Genomic DNA, 18,720 nt, shown 5'->3' with positions numbered 1-18,720 from the left:
TGGGCAGGTTCATGGTGATGTCCAGCCATGACTCTGTGAATTTACTGCAACGTTCTTGGCCAATGGTATTTTGTAGGTGCCTTTTCCTGCACTGGTGAGAGAACATTTGTTTGATTTAATCATGAGTGTTGAATTAGGCGTGTAGTTGTTATGGATGTTATAAAGGTCAAGAAAGATCTTGGTTATTTTAATGTTGTAAAGTACTTAAAAATATAAAAGTAATTTAATTAAGCTTAAACTGTTTTATTCATGTAATCTTATCAGTCATATAATTACTTACATTAAAGTAATATCAACAAATACTGCAAGAGCATGGTTGTAAGCCTACCTTGGTTTCCTCATTAAAAAAACAATGGCAGTTAAAGAGGAGACATATACACCTGAATTCCAGATAAAGTGGCCATGCATATCATCATTTCCTTTGATGAGTAATTTCACTTATCATTAGTTATTCTCCCTTGTTGTTTTTAAGTGTGTGAGTTAATTTGCACTGTGACCATTATAAATTATTATCATTTAACAGGCAGTGAAGCCACTGAGGCAGCAGCTGAAATTAAGTACAACACCAACAAGCACAGTCTTTCAGCAGATGTTCAAATTCCCAAATTTGATGTTGAATTTGGCATGAAACTTGGAGCTGAAGACAAATCTGTACAGGACAGGACCACATACGTTGTTAGATTTGATGTCACAAACAAAGATACACCTGAAGTGACCTTCAAAGGCCGAGCAAGGTGTGTATAAATAATGCATTGGATGGTCGGTTTGCTAATAGCAAAGGGGCAAAGACTCATTCCCAGGAACATCTAACTTTGAAAAAGAAAAGTAACTTTTCAAAACATATGGTGATATTTTACCTACCCAATGAATTATTATGTAATTTGGTTGCAGTTCTGCTTCTTCAAAAATTAGGGAAAAAAATCAGCAAATACTTGAAATACATTGCAGGTTTGGCAGTAACTGGGAAGTAGAAGAATCAGTACTGCAGAAACAAACCCTTTGCTCCTCCTGTTTCAGTATAATCCATATGGCCCATAGCACCTTCTAGTCAGTTGCAGGATGTTAAATGAAATGATCTTGAATAATCCCAGCGGCGTTCTCCATGTATCCTGAAACAGCACAAATCTGATAAAGGTCATAGAGACATAGAGCTCTACAGCACGTAAACGGGCCCTTTGACCCATCTAGTTCATGCTACACTTTATTCTGCCTAGTCCCATCGACCTGTACCTGAACCATAGTCCTCTATAACCCTCCATCCATGTACTTATCCAAATTTCTCTTAAGTGTTGAAATTGAACCCACACCCACCACTTCTGCTGGCAGTTTATTCCATAGTATTACCACCCTCTGAGTGAAGAAGTCCCCCCTCATGGTCCCCTTAAATATTTCACCTTTCACCCTTAACCTGTGTACTCTAGTTCTAGTTTCACCCAACCTCAGTGGAAAAAGTCTGGTTGCATTTATACTATCTACGTCCCACATAATTTTGTACATTTCTATCAAATATTTTATCTATCCCCTGCGCTCCAGGGAATAAACCTAACCTATTCAGCCTCTCTCTATACCTCAGACCTCATGTCTCAGCAACATCCTTGTAAGTTTTCTCTGTGCTCTTTCAACATTATTGATAGTTTTCCTGTAGGTACATAACCAGAGCTGCACACAATACTCAACATAACATCCCAACTGCTAATCTGTGATTATAAAGTCCAATGAGCCAAAAGCTCTCTTTATGACTCTTATCTACCTGTGATGCCATACTCATGGAATTTTGAATCTGTATTCCCAGATCCCTCTGTTCTATCGCATTCCTTAGTACACAACTGCTTACTTTGAAAGTCCTACCCTGGTTTGTCCTTCTAAAGTGCAACACATTGCACCTCTCTGCATTAAATTCCATATTCCATTTTCAGCCCATTTTTCCAGTTGGCACAGATCACGCTGAAAGCTTTCATAACCTTCTTTGCTGTCTACTACCACCCCCGATTCCACAAAGTACTAATCCAAATTACCACATCATCACCCGGGTTGTTGATATAGATGACAAACAACAGCGCCAGCACCATCCCTATGGCACATCACTATTCACTGATCTCCAGTCAGAGAGGCTACTATCTACTATCACTCTCTGGCTTCTTCTATGAAGGCAAGGTCAAATCCAGTTAACTACCTCATTCTGAATGACATGCAGCTCAATCTTCTTGACCAGCCTCCCATGACAGCCCTTGTCAAAGGCCTTGCTAAAGTCTATGTAGACAACATCCACAGCATCTATTTCTTCAACTTTCTTGCAACCTCCTCAAAAAAACTATAAGATTGGTCAGCATTACTTACCATGTACAGTACTAAGCCATGTTTATTATCCCAGATCAGGATAATATCCAAATATTTATATATCTGGTCTGTTAGAAAACTTTCCAATAATTTACCCACTACTGACTTCAGGCTCACTGGCCTCTAATTTCCTAACTTATTCTTGGAGCCTTTTTAAAATAAGACAACATCATAATCTATCCTCCAATTCTCTGGCATAACAACCGTGGCAAGTACACCATAAGTGTCTCTGCTTGAGCCCCTGTAATGTTTTGCACTAGTCTCCCAAAAGGTTCAAGTGGGCTCCTTGTCAGCCTTGGGGATTTATCCACCTTAATTTGCCCCAGGATAGCTAGTACCTTCTGGTCCATGATCCATGTATGTTGATGACTTCACTGCTGATTTCCCTCAGTTCTATAGAATCTGTGTTTGTCTTCTGAGTAAGTTGAGATACAAACAAGCCATTTAGATCTTTCCTATCTATTTCAACTCCATGTATAGATGACCAGGGTGATCTTCAAGACAACAGATTTGGGGTCTTGTTATCCTTTTCTTCAAGATATATCTGTAGAAGTCCTTGGCATTCTCTTTCACTTTGTCTGCTATAGCAACCTTATGCCATCTTTTAGCCCTCCTGATTCTCCTCTTAAGTGTTCTCTTACATTTCTTATATTTCTCAAGTACCTCATTTGTTCCTTGCCGTTATGCCAGCTGTGCACCTTTTTCTTCATAAGCATAAGCTCAATATCTTTCAAAAACCAAGGTTCCATAAACCTGTTAGCCTTGCCTTTTATTGTAACAGGAACATACAAACCCTGTACTCTCAGAATTTCACTTTTGTAGGCCTTCCACTTACCAAGCATGCCTTTGTCAGAAATCAACCCATCTTGATTAATACTTCCCAGATCCTTTCTGGTGTCATTAAAATTGGTTTTCCTCCAATTTAAAATCTCAACCCAAGGACCAGACCTGTTCTTCTCCATAATGATCTTGAAAGAAATGGAATGATAATCAGCAGATCCAAACTGTTCTTCATACACTTCTGTCCTGCCCTGTCTCATTTCCTAATAGAAGATCCAGTATCACACAGTTTCTAATTAGGACCTTTATATATTGATTAAGAAAACTTACATGAATGAATTTGACAAACTCTATCCCATCCAGCCCTTTTATAGCATGTGCATCCCAGTCAATATGTGGAATGTTAAAATCACCCACAATCACAGCCATATTTTCCTTGCAACATTTTGCTATCACTCTGCAAAACTGCTCTTCTAAATCCACTGACTATTGTGTGGTCTATAATATATTCCCATTAAAGTGGTTATCCCTTTCTTATTCCTCAGCTCTACCAACATAACCTCAGTACTTTAATCCTCCAGTCTGACCTGTCTGAACATTGCCATGACACTTTCCCTGACTATTAATGCCACTCCACCAACTTTAATCCTTCCTGCTCTATCCCCCGCACATCAATATACAGTATAATATACTGTATAATTTCACTTCCACAAAGCCACAAATAAAGTGTGGTCAGGCAAATTCACCAAGGACTGTTAAGGGGCTCCTGTAATATTAGGTCACTTGTTTTTTTTTAGCCTCGTCGTATTAAACTGTAAGTTCTTAAATACTTTGTAGAAATTGAAATACATGCCAATTCCACAACATGGTCAGCTCATACTGTATCTCAATGTACATCAAATTATGTATGTAAAATGTGTAATTAGCGATTGAGATATAGTGGTAATGAAAATCTCAATTCTGACCTGCATTATTTATCTTTTAAAGCTATGAAGGTGAGCAGAAGAATCTCTTGCTGCAAGGTTTTTTCACCATTCCTCAGCACAATGTTAGGACAAACGTTGAAACTCAGATTCGGCATTTACCTGATGGACTGTTTACTGAATTCAGCTTGGGAGCTTCTGCCCCTCTTTTTGCTGGTTCATATCAAACCAATTTCAAATATGGTAAGTTACTATGTTAAATTTCAGTTTTATTTTCCTTATTTTCTTATATTGCAACAAAGAATTTGAATATGGGCTGTTGCAACTTGGGCCTGTCATTTTCACTACATTTTACAGTTTCCCTTTCAAATATGGTATTTATTCCATTTTATGCAGGCGTTTTTTAACCATAAATGAATGGCTAAGGGCACATTGTTGTTTTCAGTGGAGCAGCAGTATGCATCTTCTCCATCAACATAATTTTCAGAATTGCATAGAAAAATTGTTTAGAAGGTCAGTGTAGAAATATTAAATTGAATATGATCCAACTATTCAGACATTCTCTAACATGTTTTTTCTAATTCTCATAGTATTACAGATTTTAATCTATGCTTTTACAGAAATTAAAGAGGAAAGGAAAATCAAAGAGTGTATTTTGTATCTTTATGTCATTTAGTTTATAATTGAGGAAAAAAAAGGTTTAAAGAAAAATAAAAATGGCCAACAGATGAAAAACAGAGAGCCGGAAGTGAGTTACTCTCCGTTGAAGCTCAAGTGTGCTAGTACATATGAATTTGGTCTGATAGTCTCAAACAAATGAGAAACAAAATAAATATTTTTAACTAGGAATTTCTATAAACTCTGGGCACAAATTAAAACTTTACAGTTAAATGGATAAGGTTTACACTGCACCCACTGTCCACTTAATCCAGGCTTCTAATAATCTAAGTGAAAGTCCTTAAACAGATTTAGTAGAAGTCAATGAAAACACAGTCAAAGTTTGGAGGGTGTGGAATAGTTAAGACTGCTCTTCCTAGGGCAGGGGTCGGCAACCCGCGGCTCCGGAGCCGCATGCGCCTCTTTCATCTCTGTGCTGCGGCTCCCCGTGGTTTGTTAGTTTTTGAAATGTAATTCGAAATTTGAAGATTATGGTGATCTTGTACAATCTAAATAAAACGTTGTGGCGACCCCATTTCCTGGCACATCCGAACCGGCTCACAATTAACCACCGTTCCGGCTAAGGGAGATAGCCTACGGGGGTTTGTGAGCATGTGTCTTTTGGAGCATCTGCGCCCATGGGGGGCGGGTTGAGGGAGGCTTTAAAGCAAGGCTGTTTAGTTCGAATAAAGTTTGACTGCAGTGTCATTATTTTAGCGCTGCATGTAGCACACCGCTACAATGTGTTTTTTATCGCTATTAATATACGTCACCACTGCCAACGCCTGACACACGCCAGTGCGCGATTTCTTTTAATTTTTCGATCCAAAGTAGGCTAACTATGGAGTAACCTTCTACCCAATGTATTTTTTTTGGAGTTCAAAATGTTTTTGTTGCATGCAGAAATGTAATTTTGTTTACTCTGCAGGAGTTCATCAATTTCATAAATGCAACACATTATAGTTTGTTTATACATAGCATAAAGGCAAAAAAACCGTTATATGCAGTGTTATTTCATTTTAAATGTCAAATGGGTTTTGTGGCTCCCAGTGTTTTCTTTCCTGTGGGAAATGGGTCCATATGGCTCTTTCAGTGGTAAAGGTTGCCGACCCCTGTCCTAGAGCAATCAAAAGTTCCAGCCCTCACATTGCTCTTCTTGTATCAGTGTGGGGCTTGCTACATTTGCATCCTGGAATACACAAGCTAATGCCTGCAGCTTGTCTGACACATGCTAAAGTGTGTCAGGTTTCAAAAAGGCTTGGGTCATGTGCCACCAAGAATGGGAAGGATAAGCAGCCACTCGATGATGTTCTGACCATTTTGAAAATCACTCTTAGTAATTGTATTATGCAGTACTACATACCTGCAGTGTACTGATACTGCAATTAAATGAGGCAAAAATAATTTACATTTGAACTGGCTTAAAATTGACAACCCAAAATGTATTCCTTAATCAAAATCTGTGCAATTTATTGCATTCTGTTTCATTTTCAGATTCTAAGAAGGTCCAAGTGGCATGGAACTCAGAAGCAATGTCTGACCTTCAAACACTTAATGAGAAAATTACGAACATGAAAGCATTTGATACATACCAACAGACCCTAAGTGAGCACCTTGACACCTTCCTAAATAAAAAGGTTGCGCAAACTGATATGACGCTGAGACACATTATTGGCAAATCAATTGAGGTAAGCACAAGCTATTCAAAATAGTAGCTTTCTTATTTTTATTGCCTTCAGTGGAAACAAATTTCAGGAGTTGGGCTTGTTGCATTGATTTTACTCTATCACTTTGTTAATATTCATGATCCAAAGAAAGATACAAGACATTGGTTTTTTTTAAAAGTATTATTAGTGATGGGCCACCATTGAATAAATATGTCAATCTGTAATCTTAAAAAATGGTGAAAAATGCAGTAGATTATTTTAAAACTACCAATGATGAAGTTTTGTTGTTTGCAACATAACCTGTCCTTTTTCTTTACTGAGACCAAATAAATGTATACAGTACTAAGCTAAAGTCTTAGGCACCCTAGCTATATATATGTGCCTAAGACTTGTGCACAATACTGTATATTTACAGCATTTCTATTTTCATTTGTTGAAAAATAAATTCACAATCATTCCATAACTGCACATCATAAAACAACAAATGGACAAAGAGTAAAACAAAATTCCTAAAGAATACTTGGCACCAATCTGATTATCAATTGTACTCCTGCACAAGATTCACATCGTTTGGTAATGTCTTTGTCATATCTTATCATGCTGTTTCACAGTTTATCTTGACTGTAATCTGCCTTCTTCTGCTAACTATTTAATTCCCAGCAGTGCTGATCAGCTGAACTCCCTTTCTGTCTTTCATCTTAACCCATTTTGATCATGGCTTCATTTACTAAAGTATCATTACACACACTCAAAAAATCCCGTTCCAAAGTCCTGTCATTTCCTCGATGCATGACCATGCATTAGTATCTCCATTCAGGATGCAGTCCTTGCTGTTCCATTGAAATGGCACTCAGCAGTACCGTACGTACCTTCTATATAATTGTGACCCTCCCTGACCCTTCTTAGAAGGTCTACAGACTTTGGCATAATGTCGACTATGTCATCCTTCTAAAATATCAACCTTTCTCTGGTTGTATGGGTCTACACTTGCTGGTTCTTTCTGTCTGTTCTGTCACGGCCGGAGAATCAACAGCAGTGATTCCTTCATCAGCTACATTATTGCTAGATTCCCTCAAAGTCCATCGTCCTTTATTGGCAATAACATTTCTAGATTTTCCAAGGTCCATCAACTTTTCCATCCTGCACCAAGCCATCCCCTTTTGTTTTTCATACACCTTCAGCCTCTCATATATAAATGCTGTCATCTTTAACATTATAACACTCAGCTTTACTGTACCATAACGTCATCACCTTCTGTACTGAACACCAGTTGTCTAACATGACAAGAATTTCCTTCCAGATAATTATCTGGCTGAAGGCTCTGCCATGTACCCAATTACATATTCACCAACTCATGACTACTTATCTTGCTATCCTTTAAAGGCTTGAGCTATGCTTCCAGCCCTAGAGCTCCTTTGACATCAAATCTGCCTAAATAAAGTATATAAATATGGGCATTTTGTTAAGCTTTAGTTTATCTACAATTAATAATCTTATCCATGAATTGCTACTTCTTGTCCAATCGCTAAGCTAACATTAATGAAACTTATTCAATAAATTGTTCCGCAGAAGCATCAGTGAGTACTTTACCTTGTTAATATTGTGATGTAAATGCAAGTCATTGTTTTGGGATCATGATTTTTATAAGATGAAAATATTTTCATCAGTAAGAAATGGAAGTTTCAGTAGTATTATGGGCTCACTTGCAGGATTTTGTCTTTTACACCTGTAGGGAATTATGCAGCAGGGATTAATTCAAAGCAGGGAAACAAACGTACATGTTTCTTTTTTGGCAGGCAAGCAAAATGTGGTTACAAGAGGCTAATGGTAAAGTTCCATTTGCTCCCACCATTCAAAATCATTTGCAAACTCTGGGGAACTTGGATTTGGAGCAAATGAGATCATATTTCACTCTTCCAGAAAAACTCTTTTTAAAGAAGTAAGTTATTCTGTTTACTTAATCAAGGGACAAAGAGCTACTTCTCAAAGCTCACTGCTGAAAGTTTCATCTCTGTCCTTTCCCTGTTCTAATTACTGAGCAACATTCTTATGGATCCCAGGCTGCAAGTTTCCATCATTGGTTTATCCACCTAGCAATTTGCAAGATGGGAAATTAAAATACAAACTGTTATATTGATCCGCTGTCATTAAATTCATTTTGCTTCAATTTTCTGCTATTCCTTACAAGTATTGGAGTGAAACTTGAAAACTGGATTTCAGGTTTTCTATTTAAAATTTCAGTAAATCTTTAACTTCCATACATAAGCTGTCAAATGGTGAAGTCTGAATTTTTCTAAGTGACAAATCGTGCTGCATCTGTCACTACAATCTATTGCTGAACTCCACATGCTGAACATCAATGGGGTCCTTAACACTGAGGATTTACTTCTTTGATCTTATACCAGGTTATCAAGCACAGTATAACTCCGTAGCATAGAGTTCATGGGTATCATAAATCTGAAAATTCAGAAACCCAGGGCACACTAGGTAACTTTGGGAATTATTTTCCTTCCATTTTAATGTTTGAATTATTTCCAGGTATACCATGTTTCTAATTATTTTATTTATTTAATTTTCTTAGCTTTAAAAATTTCTCTGAAATTCAAGGTCATTTGATAACTTAAAATCTGTGACAATTTTGAAGAAAACAAGGCTCTGCTTGTAGCTTTGCCTTTTATTAGAGGCTTCAATGTGGCTCCACGCAGTGGCACCTGCAGCTTTGCCCCACACAAATCTGATCATTTGACTTAAGGCTGCAAGTAGCTTTGTGCATCAGGAACGGGTGAACATGACTGGATAGGGGACCACATGTTACAAATGAACAATAAGCTGGGTCCTGCATAATTTGCCTACCATTCACTGAATCTAGTATCAGTGATTATCATATAAGAGTTTAGAAAATTTAGCAGAATCTGAACAATAAGGAAATGTTAAGAACTAGAGATGACTTATTTTACATTTTAAGTTTCTCCATCATCTTCTCTCACCTTACCTCATCTAACCTGTTTGTTTATGCTTCATTATATTCTTCCTCTATTTCATCTAACTGCTTATTCAGTAACATTGTGTCTTCATTAGAAAGTCTCTCATTTTCCATGCCTAGCTATAATTCAGTTTTCTATTAGTATTTCGCTGAAAAAAATCATTGTTCAATTCCTGACCTTTTACTTTTGCCCAGTGATGACCACATCCCTTTCCACCTTACCATAAAATATGAAGGACGAATACAAACTGTTACAAGACTTTATTTGCTTTTAATAAGAATCGTAACTAATTTATTGTTTTTCTTTTCTTTCCTCCACTACACTTTTCCCATCATAGTCAAGGCTCCATCGCAGGTACATTTGGGAATAATAAAGTTGACATTCACGCTCCAATTCCTTTTGGTGGGAAAGTGTTTGAAGGAGTTACACTTTTCCCAAGAACAGTGAGATTACATCCAGTGGCTAAAGAAGTGCTCGGAATTACTTCACCGTCGAATGATTACACAATACCATCAGTTTTTATTCCTCTTGTTGGAGAAGTAACTTCTATTCCTTCTTTCACAATTCCCAAAGTATACAAACTCCAGATTCCTTCAATTGACAAGCTGGAATTCTCTTCCCAGCTGAACAATAATTATTATAACTGGACCTCTAACTTTAAATGTGAACGCAGTAGAAAGCAAGATGGAAGACCATTTTCAGTTGATCTAAATATCAGAGCAGACTCGGTTCTGGATTTTTTGTCATACCAACTGAAAGGTGAGAATTTTAATAATGTGTTACTGATATCCTTTTTTTATTATATCCATATTTATGAAAGGAGAATGAGAGTGACTTGATAAAGATGTTCAAGATGATAAGGTGCATAGATAGAATGGACTGCCAAAGACTTCTTCCTAGAACAGAAATGGTTAATACAACAAAGCATAATTTTCAAGAAGGAAAGTATAGGGGGTAAGTTCTTTAAACAGAGTGTAGGCAGAATGTTCTGTTGGGGTGGAGGTAGAAAATACATAAGGGGCATTTAAAAAACCCTTATATATGCACATGTATGATAAAAATGTTGGAGGGAAAGGATAGGTTAATCTTATAGTCAGTTAAAAGGTCCACGTAGCATCGTGGGTTTCAGGGTCTGTACTCTGCTGTAATGTTCTGTTCTTCTATGTTCTATACCATGTTTTATTTGAGCATATTTGATTTAATTAATTTCCTACTTAGTCACATGCTCTGTTTGAAGGGAAGGCAATAGTTATAAGTTTTTCAAATAATAAAACACATGAATTTCATAGCTCAGGTGAGTGGCTTGAGACCATTGTTTGACAGCAACATCAAACTCGTATTTAAGAATTTGGACAAACAGTATTACAAGAATGTGTACCACAATGTTTGGAATCAACAGTGTAAAGTTCATGATCTGAGAAACAAAGAGAATAATATTATAGATGATCAATAAATTTGCAAATTTTTGAAAACTGCATTTATGCAAACTGCATTAGGCATGAAAACTAATTACAGTTGTTGGATTTCACAAATTTTCATTGGCATAAATAATTTCACCATTATAAAATTATCATGTACTTAACTGCTGTGCCTGAATTTAATTCCAGTCACAATTCAAAATGTATGTATTTTTATGTGTCATAGGTTCAGCACTCTCAAGCCAAGCTGGAGAAGATATAGCTACAGACATCACTGGATCATTTAAACATTCCTTACTTACATCTTCAGTAAAGCTATTAACAAAGAACCGTGGTTTAAATGATAAATCTGAGGTAGAATTTGAATGGCATGCACTTACTATAGGAGCAGCAAAGACCTCCTTGATTTCATCATATCAATTTGGGTTTGGACATGATTCAAATTTTGAAATACAAGGGCGTGCAAAAGGAATGGTGGAGGCATCTTCATTTTATTCTACCTGGAACTATACCATGTCTGAAACATTTAAATCCTATAACGAAGGCAGTGGAAGCTCAATTTTAAATTTCAATTCTGCATTGCTCCAAATTACCAACAGAATGAACAATGAATTCAGCCGTGATAGTTCAACATTTTCCTCAAACACTGAGAGCTCATTATTAAATCTAAAAAATATCATCAAAGTAAGGATGACAAATAGGAGACATGAAGTGAAATGTGACACTTCAGGCCAGTCTGATGATGGTGACTTCATCAGCAACATTAAATGGATTAACACCAATAAAGCACTGAAGGTAGAGAACAAGCTACGTGGTCAAATGTTTAACATTGGCTTAGAAACTGCAGATCATCTCAGCTACAATGAGGGACAACTGAGTTTGTTATTGAACTCAACAGGAAAGTATAAAGAAGAGGGAGAAACCAATGGATTGAGTTTTTGGAAGTTCCTTTTCCACAATGTATTTGCTGCTGAATTAAATGACAATGGTCTGCAGTTAGAGTCTTCTGCATATTTCCCTTATGTAAGTAACCAGGGTACTCTGAGCATTGGGAATGGTGGTCTAAAAGCTGAAGCGAACTCAAGTTTTAACATAGATCCTGTTGATGTGAGATCTAGATTCAAAGTTAATGTTCAACAATCAAAAGCCACCATGATATTTGAAATCCTAGATGATTATGCTAGTTATGTTAATTTGAATTTTAATGGATTAATAGATAGCAATGGAGTGCAAATGTTCACTTCTTCTTCAGGTAGTATTTTGGACACTAAAGCAAGCAATAACTTCAATATTGGTTTTACTAAAGCACAGGGGCTGGTCCTTCTCACAACTACAGAGCTGGCACATAAAGAAATTGTATTTAACCATACAGATCGCTTTACCATAAATTCAAGAGCAATCAATGCAGTAATGCAGACCAATTGGCACCTTAATTCAGAAAGAATCTACCATCAAAATTTACAAATGCTATTGCAAGATTTCAGACTTTCCTCTGATTATGATGCAAGTTTCAAATACCAACAACTTGATCTTACCCATACCGGACAATTTCTGCTTGAACCATTCAAGATTAAGTTGAAAGGTGAATTCATGGGAAAGCAGAATGCCCATCAGGTGAAACATTCTTATGACTTGCGGTGTGCAGAATGGAAAGTTTTATTAAGTGCAAACACAACTGGAAAAGTACAGTCAAATAAAATTAATCACAAGTTAAACTTTGAAATTATTGGATTTTCTGCATATTTCTCCAGTGATGCATCTTGCAAATCAAAACAATTGCAATTAGTGAATCGGATTCGTACAGCAGCTCTTCCATTTATCTTCACCTTTGAAGTTGATACTGCTGCCAATGGAAATGTTGATTACATGGCAAAGCACAATGGAAAGCTTAACAATAAACTCCAAATGAAGGCAGAACCATTTGCTCTTGCACTTCATCATAGCTATGAAGGAACTTCTGAACATAGTAATAACAATGAGAAATTCTTACAGACACTTCTGAAGAACACCTTAAATATTATTTTGAATCCAAGTGAGCAGACTAGTACATGGAAACTGGAAGGTCAGTTAAACAATAATGGCTACATGCAAACTATCAATGCCTACAACAATCCAGACAGAATTGGCGTGAACATTGAAGGTGAAGCAAAGGTTGATTTTGGCAAAAAACTCTCCATTGAGGGAAAGGACACTGTTGATCCAGATGAACCATCAAAGATAAAAATTTTAGGTAATCTGCTATATGATAAAAATACAAATGTTCATGTCGTTGACATACCTTTCTTGGAAAACTTGCCCAGCTACTTCAACTCCTTAAAAAATGTCGTTTTAGATGCTTTGAAGTCCTTAACTGACTTTTTGATGAACACGAAGGCTTATGCCCAGAAATACAAGAATATACTGCGCCAAATAAATGATTACATCAAAGAAGTGAATTTGGACTTGAAGATTAACGAAATAAGGGATAAAGTGCTTAAGTTTGTAACAGATTATGAGAAATCAGCAGATCAACTTAACCTTGCTTTGATTGAGATATCCAATAACACACTGACCAATGTGCAGAATTACCTTAACTCTCTGAAGCAGTATGGTACACCTGAATTGAAGGATGCCATTAGAAACTACACTGACTTGATTATGAATATGTTGATAAAAATTGATGAACAATATGAAATAACCCAAAAAATTCTGAAGATTGTCGTTCAAATGCAGGCATTCCTTGAACAGCTTGCTCTGCAGGAAACTCGCATGGCACAGTGGCTTCAGCATCAGTGCACAGCGTTACAAACTAAATTGAAGGAAGTGCAGGCACAACTCCAAAACATCAATTTGAAGGAACTGGCCAACAGACTAAATCAACAAATTTCAGCAATTAACTTCAGTGAGCTAATTGAAGAACTGAAGCAAGTACTAAATGAATTTGGTAAAAAAGTAAATAATTGGATTAGAGGCACATACCAAATTTTTCAGTTTTGCGCTGAGATCTTATCTATAGATGATACTATTAAATTCATCAATACCAAGATACAGAAGATTATTACAACACTTGAACTTGATAAATTGAGTCAGAAACTTCTTGATGAAACTGTGCAATTCATTAAACAACACAAGGTGAAGGAAGGAATACAAGGAGTCCTAACTACACTTAAAAGAATTGATGTGAAGGCATACGTTGACAGAGCAGTTCAATATATTAATGAACTAAATGAACAGATAGGATTATATGACTTCCAGAAAATGATTGATAAAATTAATGAGGTTCTTATCAAAGTTATTAAAGATTTAAGAGAATTTGATTATAATGCTTTTGTTGATCAAACGAACAACTGGATCCAAGAAACAAACAGTGTTGTCAAAGATAAAATAAGTGAATTAGAACTAGAAGAGAAAGTTAAGTCCATGATAAAATACACACTAACAATTCATAATTTAATAAACGACTACCTGACACAGAGCAATCTCAATGAATTGATTGACGTGCTGGTAGATGTACTCAGAAGTGTAGCTGTGGCAATTCACCATGATCTAAAAGCTGCATTTGGTGACAGAATTGGGGACATCTACACAAGGATCAGTGAAATGAATATCTATAATGAACTGCAAAGTCACTGGCAAGATGCTGTGCATTATTATGAAATATTTATTCAACACCTCACAACAGCATATCAAGAGGCAAAAGAGCATATTGCAACTTTTGTATCAAAGAATGATCTCACAGATGTAGTAAACCAAATATATGCTTACCTCGAAGAAGGTTTTATTGTTCCAGAGCTGAACCTAGGTTTAATAACTGTACCTCAGTTTGAAGTCAGCATTCAGGCTATTAGGCAAGGACAGATTGTCATTCCATCATTTACAGTACCTTTGACAAATCTAACTACAGCATCTTATCATGTTAATTTAGAGAAACTAAAAACTATTACGATTCCTACAAAATTTGAAGTTCCACCAATCACCATTCTGAATGTATTTACTATTCCTTCCTTCACAATTGACTTGGAAACAATTAAGAATTTCATTCTCACAACAATTCATGACATACAGAATTTTGAAATTCCCACAGAACCATTCTCTCTAACTTCAGATTTGAATTTCCCCATGCAAACACTTCCAAAGATAATGATTCCTGCAATAGATTTCAGTGCATTTACTGAGCTTGACTTCAAGATTCCAAAAGTGAATTTAAACAACTTCATGCTGGATGACATTAAGATTCCTGAATTCCAACTGCCTCATATACCCCACCAAGTATCTGTTCCTGCATTTGGAAAACTCAGTGGTATGTTTAGTATTTCATCTCCTGTTTATACCTTGCACACCACTGTTGGAATTCACAACAGCACAGTTGTTGAAAGCAAACCTGAAGTTCTAGCTTATATCACAGCAAGAGGTGAATCAAGTTTTGACATCGCATCATTTGACTTGGAAGCTAAAGCTCAGCTATCAGTTCTTGAGCAGAATCTTTTGAAACTGAGTGAAAATATCAAACTTGACCATTCAGCTGTCGTCATTGACCACAAAGGAATGCTTACTTTCTCAAAACCATTTGTGAATGGAAATGCAGAGACTTTAATCAAAATTACCTCTAAACCCTACAAAGCAGAAGCGAAGAATGTTATAGGAATTAAAATAGATGGAGGACTTTCCACAAAAATGGAGACAAATTATCAACATGATTTCAATGTACCAGATTTACCGTTATCAAGTCAAGTATCCCTGAGTAATATTGTTGAAACAATTGTTAGTGAAAAGAGTGTAACAAGCACTGTCACTACAAATACTGGTGGAAAATTCTCTCTTAAGAATTTCTTTGATGAAGGATTATACAGAGGTGAAGGGAAATTGAATCTTGATGAAACTGCTCTTACAGTCACATTTGTTAGTAGCACAGACTCTAAATATGTAAACATGAAACAAAACTTCAAGACTGAGGTCTTCCCTTCATTTAATGCCAATTTAATGTTGAATGCAAATACAAGTATTGCACAGATTGGAAATAGTATTATAAATGTGGATGGAACTGCAGATCTAGCATCGTTGGAAGTAAAATTAATGGGAATTCAACATTCTGACCTCCGTGGATATGCAGTGGGTACAGTGGATAATTCATTTACCTTCACAGTAAAACCATTTGAAGTTGTTATGAAAGAAAGAAATAATGTCAATGCAAAAGTTGCTTTCCCTTTTACACTTACTGGGAAAATTGAGTTCCTGAATAACTATGAACTGATATTAAATCCAAATGAACAGCATTATTCCTGGGAAGTAACTTCAAGGTTCAATGAGTACAAGTACAAGCATAATATTTTAGCAAGTAATAATGAAGAAAATATCATTTTACTTCTTGCATTGACTGGTGATGCAAATTTGCATTTCCTGACCATGCCCATTACCATCCCAAGATCTCCTATTCAAGAATACTCTCTTTGGGAGCATGCTGGACTCAAATCATTTTTGAGAACACCACGGCAAACATTTGATTTAAGCCTGAAGACTGAATACATTAAGAACAAAGATGTTCATGACTTTAGAATTGACTTGAAACCTGTTTATAAGTGGTTTGGAGATCTTCGTACAACATCTGAAAATGCCTTTATACGGATTAGAGACAGCGTTTTGAAACAATCAAGAAATGATCAATCACAAGTTAATCCCAGTGCAAATTATCTGCCAAAATTTCTTCGTATACCAGGTTATACCATACCAGTACTGAAGGCTGAAGTCTCTCCTCACAAAGTAGAGATTCCAAATTTCCATTTTGTTGCTACAAGAGAAATTACTACTCCAGCCTTTAGATTGCCAATTATTAATTTTAACATGCCTTCCTACACTTTTGTTATGCCATCCTTTGAATTCACATTGGTGAACATTCCAGACAGTCTTTACAAATTATCTTTTCCAATGATCAAAATACCTGCAATACAGGAACCTATCAAGCTTCCAGCTATGGGCAATTTGACATATGATTTCTCACTTAAATCAAGTTTAGTAACACTTGGTGCTCATGCTGAACTCTTCAACCAGTCAGATATAATTGCTCGTTATAGTATCTCATCTTCATCTATCTTCACTTCAAACTTTAAAGCAGAAGGAACAACAAGCCTAGCAAGAAGACGAAGAATGAAATTAGCAACAACTATTTCTGTTCACCATGAGACCTTTGAGGGAAAGCACAACAGCACTCTGAGCTTATCATGGAAGAATGTTGATGCTTCAATTAATTCCAGAGCCAACATTAAACTTCCCAATTTAATCTTTAATTTCACACACGATTTGAGTGGTAATACAAGGTCTAAACCCAATGTGCAATCAAAGGTGTCTCTTGACTACAGGCTATTAGCGCCTTCATTTGACACAGATCTTGAAGGAAAAGCTCTACATTCACTTACCTTGGGAGATCTTGCATCATACTTCAATTTGGAAACTTCAGCTAACGCTCAGGTTGGAGGAAGTGTGTCTTCCATAAACAAGTTCTTTTGCGGTTTGAACCATGAAGCAAGTGTTTACCTCAGTTCAAATAATATTCGTTCCAATGCAAAAGTTGATCTAACTTCTTCAGCTAAGACAGTTTCTGGTAATAGTTTTAACATTGTGATGAATGAAAACCTTGCTTTGGAGGCAACCACAAGACGTATTTTTGCTGTATGGGAACATTCTGGAAGTAATTTAATTACACCTATGAACTCATTGTTAACGAAAGGTAGTCAGACCTCTAAAGCAACACTAGAATTAGCACCCTGGAGTGTGACAGCAAATCTAAATGCCAAATTTAGTCAACCCAGTTCTTGGTGGAACAGGGCAGATGTACAACAGCAGGTGACCGTAAGTATCACACCAGAGAGCCAAGCATTGAAATGGAATCATAATGGTCACCTCTTTTCAATGAGCTACAGTAATGCAGTAGAACTATTAAACAATAGAACGGAAATACGTCTTGACCTGGCTGGTTCCTTGAAGGGATATGCAGATTTCTTGAAAAACATACAGCTTCCAGTTTATGATAAAAATTTGTGGGATGTACTAAAATTTGATGCGACTGTCCATGAGATGGAGAAACAATACTTTAATGCATCTGCATTAATAGTGTGCATAAAGAGTGAAGAAGGTTTTCTTATTCCCTTCCCGGTCCAGAGGATAGCAAATGGTCTAAAAGTATATGTCCCTGAAATTATACTTCATCTTCCTAAGTGGATTGAAGATGTACCAGAAACGATACTTAGCAACTTTCTTCCAACAGTTGGAAATGGTGCAATTCTCGATGAAATTACATTTCCAACAATCACAATACCACTGGTTAACATTGTTGTGCCTTCATATAAATTCCACTTAACAGAATTAAAACTACCAAGAGTCTTCATCACACCTGAATTTAACATTCCATATACTACTCTTCAAGTGCCGTCATATACCATTAACTTCACAGATATTACTATCCCATTGAGGACAAACATCCTTCCATTTGAAGTTGTTTTGCCAGATTTTCCCATTATAAATTTTCCTGATGTGAGCATTAATTCTAGATATATTGAATATAACAAAATCCCTTATCTTGAAGTGAAAATACCAGAATTCAGAGTCATGATTTCTCAGTTTACTCTACTAAAGTCTTTTGGAACTGCTAGACAGTATTTGAACTTGGGCACCAATACAAAGCTGGCAGCAGATTCTGAACCACCAGCCCTAATAATCCCAGCAACGACAATAGAGATCCCATCACTGACAATACATCTGCCTCTAGCAGTTGTTTTCCCAGCATTTAAGTCATTAACTGGGAACATCAATGTTTTTACACCAATATACAACACCTCGTGGATTGCCAGTGTGAAATCAGATGAAGACAAAGCAAATATCTTGATGGCAACAGTAGAAGCCACATGTAGTTCTACCCTGCAGTTTCTGGAATACGAGTTAGAGGGTAAGTTCAAATATAGTAATATATTTTTATTCTTAATTG

General features: G+C 36.4%; 1 protein-coding gene across 1 annotated transcript in view; it reads left to right on the top strand.

The window, feature by feature from the left end:
- The window catches only part of apoba (apolipoprotein Ba), a 70,596-nt gene that overhangs the window by 31,708 nt on the left and 20,168 nt on the right, over window positions 1-18,720 (top strand). Inside the window, exons 21-27 of the mRNA XM_059981787.1 lie at window positions 524-734; window positions 4,105-4,283; window positions 6,192-6,385; window positions 8,161-8,303; window positions 9,686-10,107; window positions 10,993-11,761; window positions 11,795-18,681. Coding sequence (XP_059837770.1) covers window positions 524-734; window positions 4,105-4,283; window positions 6,192-6,385; window positions 8,161-8,303; window positions 9,686-10,107; window positions 10,993-11,761; window positions 11,795-18,681 — 8,805 coding nt within the window. The remainder of the gene's footprint in view (window positions 1-523; window positions 735-4,104; window positions 4,284-6,191; window positions 6,386-8,160; window positions 8,304-9,685; window positions 10,108-10,992; window positions 11,762-11,794; window positions 18,682-18,720) is intronic.

The sequence above is a fragment of the Hypanus sabinus genome, chromosome 10 (assembly GCF_030144855.1).
Source record: "Hypanus sabinus isolate sHypSab1 chromosome 10, sHypSab1.hap1, whole genome shotgun sequence".
NCBI classification, from domain to species: domain Eukaryota; kingdom Metazoa; phylum Chordata; class Chondrichthyes; order Myliobatiformes; family Dasyatidae; genus Hypanus; species Hypanus sabinus.
Note: the sequence above shows the minus strand (reverse complement) of the source record. Positions and strands in the feature narration are given on the sequence as shown.